The sequence below is a fragment of the Ornithodoros turicata genome, chromosome 1 (assembly GCF_037126465.1).
Source record: "Ornithodoros turicata isolate Travis chromosome 1, ASM3712646v1, whole genome shotgun sequence".
Classification (NCBI taxonomy): Eukaryota; Metazoa; Arthropoda; class Arachnida; order Ixodida; family Argasidae; genus Ornithodoros; species Ornithodoros turicata.
In genome coordinates, this window is record NC_088201.1 from 3419520 (window position 1) to 3426969 (window position 7450).

Below are 7450 nucleotides of genomic sequence, written 5' to 3' on the forward strand. Positions count from 1 at the left end.
CACCCCGATTCGTCCAAATGTTTATTTCGTCCAAGTATTCACAACGTCCAAGTACACAGCACGTCCGAAAAAAATTGGACATAGTGGGCATTGGACGAACTGAACCAAAGGGGGGGCGGGGAACTTGACCAACCCGTCCAAATAACCGTACCGTCCAAATGCTTGTTTCGTCCGAAAAGGGAGGGGGATCTCCGAATGCGAGTGAACCGGTTAGCGTACCTCCGTATCAAAATGCCTTCCTTCAGGCATGCACCAACCTCTAGATCGGGAGGGAAATCCATCCTCCAGCTTGGCAACACTGAGTAGCCTCCGCTCGTGACGTGATCTATACTCGTGACGAAGGTATGGTGAGCTCACCATAATGAAGGTTGAAATGGTACGAATATAGGGTTGCCACCTGTCCGTATTTCACCTGAACAGTTCGGAAATTCAAGGCTTGCGTTCGGTGTCCCTCTGAGGGTGTAATGCGGACATAAAATGTTCGGAAATTGACGTTGTCGAAGTAAAAACCTTACGACTTCAGTTTTTCGTTTGCGTCATCGTTGCCAAACATTGAACGGTATAGTTAAAATGAGCAATCGTTCAAGCCTCAAGAATTTGATACGGTCCCTCATAATCCACTTCATCCAATCCAAGACGGCAGAAGATGGGGAGGGGCGTGGCAGGGGGGTGTGGGCTCCAATAGAACCCATAGTTTGACACAGTTCACATAGCACTGGGGACAACACAAATGAAATTGACTGGACGTATTAAAATGCGACGTTATGCATTCCAGCTGGCAATCGGGGGTCTTCCTGCTTGTCTCTCCTTTCGACGTGTCCTGGCTACCATATGAACTTCTATTGGTTTTCCGCCCGACTCCCCGTTATTTCCAGTTTGAAATATAACTAAAACAACTTTTGGTTTAAAAAAGGCAGTTCATACATCGTATTGATTCAAAGCTCGATGTATACATATACAACGTCTAATGCGTTAATTATTGCGCTTGCTCACTCTACCCTCACTGTAACCAAGTCTTGTTGCAACCAAGTACCTCCAACAACCTGTAACCTGTAACCAAGTCCAAGGTTGCAAAACGAACACGCTCTCTAATTCCTAATAACGAGTGGGTTTCATGAGTGCATACTATGCGTTATGAGCATCTGCCAATATATAGGTGCGAAATGGACAGCACGACAACGCCCCACCCCCTCCCCGTTGTTCGGTATTTGCCGACGGGAAAGGTGGCAACCCTAGGTATGAAGCAGTATCAGCGGCTAGCTCACCATCCGTGATCACCATAACCGCGACCGCGTAGCAGTCCTCATACGGGGTACAGGGAGTTAATACGTTATTGCAACGAAACATATGTAAAAATAACCGCATGTGAAATACTCATACATATTGTTTATGTCACCCTCCCTGTCCCTTGGTTCTCATTACATCACTGATAAAAATAAAAGCGATAGATAGCATATCGACAAAAACTTCACCAAGTTTCGGTTCCTGTATTGATGATTTTCGCGATGGGTCGTATTCATCATTTCAAGTTATGTAGAATACAATGCGTTTTTACAGAAGTCTATACTCACATTGGATGACATTTATTTTGATGCCCACTATATTATGTACCTACTGAGGCATTATATTTCTCGAACTTTTCTTTTTTTTAATGAAACAGCGCCAGAGCGGCAGCAGCGGATTGGTCGTGAACCTACCTTGTTGCATGCCGGCAGCGGAGAGCAGAACTTCATTGTGGAGGTTCGTTTTGAAGTTTTAAGGGGACCGTATACGTAAGTAACTGCACAATAGGTGGAATATTACCTTCAGTAAGCGCAGATGTACAGTGTTTATTTCAGTTGATTTCTCATAGTAAACGCAAAACAAAGTCAGTGAACGTTCAGTTCCGTGTGCACTGACATGACTTTTGTGTCCGCGTGGTTTTGCTGTTTTGCCACGTGCTAATGTTGATTATGTATTGCTTTCATCAGTTGATCATCCGATCCGTCCTGCAACAACTTCTGCAACGTCATGGTGACCTTCACGTGCAGTTCTTGTGGCGAATCAGTGAAAAAGAATCAAGTAGAGAAGCATTACCTTTCACGGTGCCGCAGTTGTAACATGTTAACATGTATCGACTGCAACAAAGATTTCTGGTAAGCGCGATCGTTAACCTTCGTTGTGTTGACACGCCGTAATGATTGATAAATTTCAGGGGGGATGATTACAAACTGCATACAAAGTGCGTAACGGAGCAACAGCGCTACGGTGGAAAGGATTTCAAGGCACCGACAGCGAAAGGGGAAGCCAAACAGCAGGAATGGATGGACGTAAGTAGTTTTTGTTGGATGTCGTCGTACGATTTCTTTCGCAACAATTGTTGGCATTTACTTGTCTGATCGTTTATTTACGATTGTAAACAGAGGGGCGTTAAATGAAGGAAGGATTACACACAAAACAGTTTCCACACCAAGGTCGTTAGCATGCGCATGCTTGAACACGATAGAAAGAGCATTCCAATGAATCACACACCATGGAAGCAATGAATACTCCAGAAGCATAGCACATTGGGCACGTTGGTTAAGTTTCCACGATATCGTGAATGAATACTGCTGAGGTATGCTGCACGAATGTGGAGATAATGGCAGGACACGAAGAAAAATCTGGAGGCACTTCCAACGCAAATGAACATCCCGTAGGCAGAGTAGCACTTCGAAACCCGCTTATTTACGAATTTCCTTGCTTCATGAATGGTGCCCGCTGAAACAATACACCTCCTTTCAGTTTATGAACCCTTTTTTTTTTTTCTTGGCAGCTGTTTCCTGCCTCGTTAGTACGACGATTTGCTCATCCGACAGTGACCGAGATTTGTATCACGAGTAGGGTCAAACGCGTGTATTACCCTCTCATTATTATGGCCACGGCACTTGACCCTCGGACTGGCCCAAGGAGAATCTACCCCGTACTTCAGGCAAGAGGGACGCATGTGGGCTGGCGTGGTTTGGAATGACTCCTGGTCTTCTTGACCTCGGGAGTAGGCGTGGCACTTTTCGAACTGCTGAAGAGCCAGGCGACGCAGTGGCGCTAAGGCACGCAGTGCTTTCCGAGAGCGAGATCTGATAACGCTGTGGATGGAGTGCCCGATAGTGAACCGCATAGGACGCCAGGGAGGTGGACAAAGCACTATCCATGTATTCGCACCAGCGACATTTCCCCAGAAACGGAAGATGCGAAAAACGCCGTAGCTTTCTGCTGTCACGTGAGCCCGTGCGCTCAGCATCGTGTCTTCACGTATACTGCTAACCGTGGGGAACATCCTGCGCTACAGCTGCAAGATATTCCATAGCAGACGACAGGAGAAGACAGTGACGGCGGTGTCTGCTAAGTGTCGTCTGCTAAATGCGCAATACCCAGTAGTAGAGCACCGCACGGGCCCGGGCTTACCCGAAAGCATCGATACTTGCCGCAATCATATTAAGCTTTTATTTTGTACCAAATGTTTATGCGTTATACAGTGCACTAAATAGTTCTTTAATGGACTGTACTGAATTGTCTAAATATGTCATAGGATGGAATTAAAGAGCACCCTTTGCACTAGGTTAACGTAATTCTATCTCCCAAAATCGAAATGACGGCGCTCCAATGCAACAAAGAATTCAGAAGCACTCTTACCTTGTTTGCATTCCTTTTGAACACCTCGTCTCACCATGCGGTCGGGGAGGGAGCCTCAGACATGGCGCAATTCCAAAGGTTTTCATGCGCGCTACAAGAGGGCGCTGCATTGCGCACATATACTAGTCTATTATTGGCTGAAGGAGACAACACTGTGATTCACTGTGATGTCCACGTATCAAAGGAGGAAATGTGGGCATCAAACGGACCTAATTTGGTCTTGTTGATGCCCACATCTGGCTCTGCGATAGTCTGTTATCTTCCTAGTAAAGATGAAAGATGAAAGTCACTGAAAAGGCTAGCCAGCTGTAGGGAAACGAACCCACATCTTCTGGATTGCCGGTCCAGGGCTCTACCAATTGAGCTAAGCTAACACGCCTCTCCAGCGACTTTCGGGGTGCGTCATCTGAAGGGACGACAAACCAGCCACTCACTCTCACTCACCCTCCTTTCACTCTTACATTTTTGCTCACTCATACACACATTCATATGACGGAAATCGACGCAAGCGGCACCTGATGAACAAGAGATAAACTGATGTTCTGAGGCTGGAACAACATAGAAGGGACAGGCTTTGTTTGTATCTGTCCCTTCTATGTTGTTCCAGCCTCAGAACATCAGTTTATCTCTTGTTCCTAGTAAAGATTTAGAGGTTTTCTAGAACTCTCAGTAGTTAAGGGCATTTAGAGTGTTTTTTATCGCGTTCTTTTAAGGACAGAGGTAACCCCGTTATAGCGCGTACCATTTGGTTCACCATCGTCATATTGCAGTTGTTATTAAGTAAATGAATTAAGCCAATAATGGGCTGCAAATATGACCACCTTTAGCAACCGCCACCAAAATCTCTCTCTTTGTCTCAGTGGCGGGTGAAATCAGAACAGGTTCGCAGGCTTTTGGCACAACCGTCTAGAACACTTGTACGTTATGAACATTGGGAATGTGCAATAACTTTTACCCTTGAACATAGAAGTAAAATGCAAGCGAGCTGGTGTTCGTTTTTGTCTTTTGTCCTTCCCCCCAAGCTCAGTGACATGTTGCCAACGTCAACTTTTTGCCCCTTTGTGCATTACAGCTGATAGCCAACGTGATAGCGACAGAAAATGTTCCACCGCGTGTGAGAAGCATGTTCAAGGCAATGGAGGCATATGAGAACGTTCCCAGAAAGATGAAGCCATTCAAGGTATATATTTATGTTTTGCGTTTACACCGCTCTTTTAATGCAACATTCCGCAAGGTTCGTTTTCCTCGACCGTGGGCTTGCTGCTGGGCTGCTGTCGGACAAGTGGTCCGGCAGGTTCCATCGATGCTAGGTAGCACGCTACAGACAGCTCTGCTCAGTGTGGCCTTAAACAAGTGATTCTGTAGCTCATACCTCATCAAGGCCCACAAAGCATTGTGTCGCGCAGGCAGTGCTCAACATCATTATAACTCAATTAAGCAATACTAGCAGCGGCATGGCTAAGTGAGTGCAGCATTTGCTCATTCCTGGTAGGTCCTCAGTAGAGTGCTGAAGACTGGAAAGTCAAGGGGCTTGCCTAAAGCAACTATTAACCCTCCCTGTCTCTTGCTCCTTCCTGCTTGTCTATGTTCACACGCCACTGATAACCACGTAGGATGCTAACAGTGAATTTCTTGAGAGAAAAAACATGCTGCAATAAAATCTTGTTTCTGCGACCTTTCACAGGAAACGATTCTGAAGGCAAATTCCGTAGCAATTTGTAGAGAGCTCTTTGTCAGATCTTACAAGATCCCCCGTGTCGACGACCTTACACGTCCGTCCGTTTCTCCGTACAGAACTTTCTCGCGTCAAGCCTACGGATCCACGACCAGAGGCTCGCCGAAGAAGCGTGGCAGATCATACAGCAGGCACAGGCTCAGAAGTCCCAAAATGAGCAGCCCCCTAAGCGACGAGCAGAAGCGGAGCCTCCCCAGAGTCCGAAACGTCTGTGCGAGAACGGCACTTCGGTGGAAGACCATTCCGAGAACCAGCCCCGATTCAAGTGGAAAAAGGCAGTGAAGGCTACTCTCCGCTCTGCCAAAGGGCAGCAGCTTTCTTGGAAGAAGTTGCAGAAGAAGGTACTGCTTTCTGTTAACTAAAGTGAAAATGAGTGCGAACAAACTTAGATAAGGGATGCAGGAGACAGACACTTATAAACATTGAAACATCAACCCTCCCTCTGAAGCCCTCTCCCAAACCCTCGCAACCAAGCCAGCAGGCGACACCCTCACCTAGAGACCGGTCCCCAGCCTGTCTCTCTGCCATAACTCAGCAAAACTCACTCATGAGCATGAATGAACAAACGAAGAGATGAGCAAAATTCACTCGTGAGCATGAGCGAGCAAATGAAGAGCTGAGCATGTGTGAGCTGCGGTCACGAGTGCCAACCTCTGCTCTCTGCACACTTCTCTCTCGATCCTGGTCTTTGTTTGTTTGTTTGTTTGCACTCATTTTTGCCCACGATATCTTGCAAACATGCTGAAAAGTTCGCTTTACCCTGTTAACTAGGACAATGTTACGACAGTAAGTTGCATACTCCTTACAGTACTCCAGTACATTACAAATTACCAGAAAAATAATTCATTACTATAATTTCATTGCAGTAATGACATTACTACCCAGGTATGGCAGATACAATAGAACCTCTTTGTAGTGAAGGTCGTCGGCCCACTAACAAAGCTTTACTATGTCAGTATCTTCACTACATCAGTAGTCCATTGCTGGGGTTTCAACAGATTAAGACCGCAGATTTACTTCGCTATAACCCTATCTTCACTATATTCAGGTTCACTATATAGAGGTTCTACATAAATCAATGTTTACGACGCTTTTTTTTTTTTTTTTTTTTCGCAGGTTTGAAAATGGTTTTGCAGCCCTTTTAATCTTCTACCTGAAGCCGAGCCATTTATGAAATTTATTTGTCCTATGTCCATCCGCAGGTTTTTGCACAGTACCATGCAAGCTCCGTCACCCCTCCCATGACGGATGAAGAAATGCGAGCCAAGTTTCAAAAGGTCGTCACCGGTCACAAACAGATAGAACAAGATGGAGATGTGGTTAGGTTAGTCCCTGTAGCTGAATAAATAAAGACTTCAATGAACTTCAACTTCAAAATGAATGCCACCCATTTCCCCAAAGCAGCTAGACAGTACAACATACTTCCTATGTAATTTTTTTTTTTCGTGTGGTTTAATGTTATTTGTCGTGTGTCACCTAGTATGGAAAGGGCTCCATTAATTGGGGGGGGGGGGGCTGATGCAGAGAGCTCTTGCACCGGGTGATGCCACTGGGAACGGAAAGACTGGGGAAAAAAAAAACGGATTTGGAATAAAAATGGCAAGGTCACATGATTTTGTCTACCACCCACATGAAGGGAAGTGCAGAATAGGTGGGCTGATAAAAAGAAAAGCATTAGCTGGAGATCTCGGACAAAATTCAGTGGGGTGTTGTTCCATTTCTCGGACAACTTGCAATATTTCGAATGCCGTGATAATCGCTATGTGCAGTTGGGGGCCGATTTTTCGAACGGCCCCATAGAGTTAATGTATAACAACTAGAGATGCAAAATTTCCGGAAATTTTGAATCGCTCGGAAAAAAACGTTTTTCTTTTTTCGGAAAAAATGGAAACAAACGTGGTTACTGCTGAGTCGAAGCATTGCCGGCCAAGCCACAGCATACAATGAGGTAGAAACTCTAGTAGTGTTCACCCTGTAGGCATAAATGCGGAGCAGAGCATCCCACAAGACTGCTGTCTACTCAGCGATAGGCAATTACAACAACACGTCCACTCCAACCAGAAC

The 7450-nt window shown here is 45.7% G+C and overlaps 1 protein-coding gene across 2 annotated transcripts; it reads left to right on the forward strand.

Moving 5' to 3' along the window:
- Positions 1–1673: 1673 nt before the first annotated feature.
- LOC135396600 (cell growth-regulating nucleolar protein-like) lies at positions 1674–6755 on the forward strand. Of its 2 annotated transcripts, none has more exons than XM_064627652.1 (6): positions 1674–1772; positions 1971–2135; positions 2195–2309; positions 4724–4831; positions 5446–5727; positions 6589–6755. In XM_064627652.1, the coding sequence occupies exons 2-6, from the start codon at positions 2011–2013 to the stop codon at positions 6730–6732; spliced, it is 774 nt and encodes a 257-aa protein (XP_064483722.1). In that variant the 5' UTR covers positions 1674–1772; positions 1971–2010; the 3' UTR covers positions 6733–6755. The 2 variants fall into 2 exon arrangements, with proteins under 2 accessions (XP_064483722.1, XP_064483727.1); XM_064627657.1 differs by having other exon boundaries at positions 1679–1740.
- Positions 6756–7450: the final 695 nt, after the last annotated feature.

What these genes read in the sequence shown, in the direction of transcription:
- LOC135396600 (XM_064627652.1), top strand. Translation starts at nt 2,011, where the DNA reads ATGGTGACCTTCACGTGCAGTTCTTGTGGCGAATCAGTGAAAAAGAAT. An exon ending in GACTGCAACAAAGATTTCTG is followed by an intron (nt 2,136 to 2,194) that starts GTAAGCGCGATC and finishes GATAAATTTCAG; the next exon opens with GGGGGATGATTACAAACTGC. An exon ending in GGAAGAAGTTGCAGAAGAAG is followed by an intron (nt 5,728 to 6,588) that starts GTACTGCTTTCT and finishes GTCCATCCGCAG; the next exon opens with GTTTTTGCACAGTACCATGC.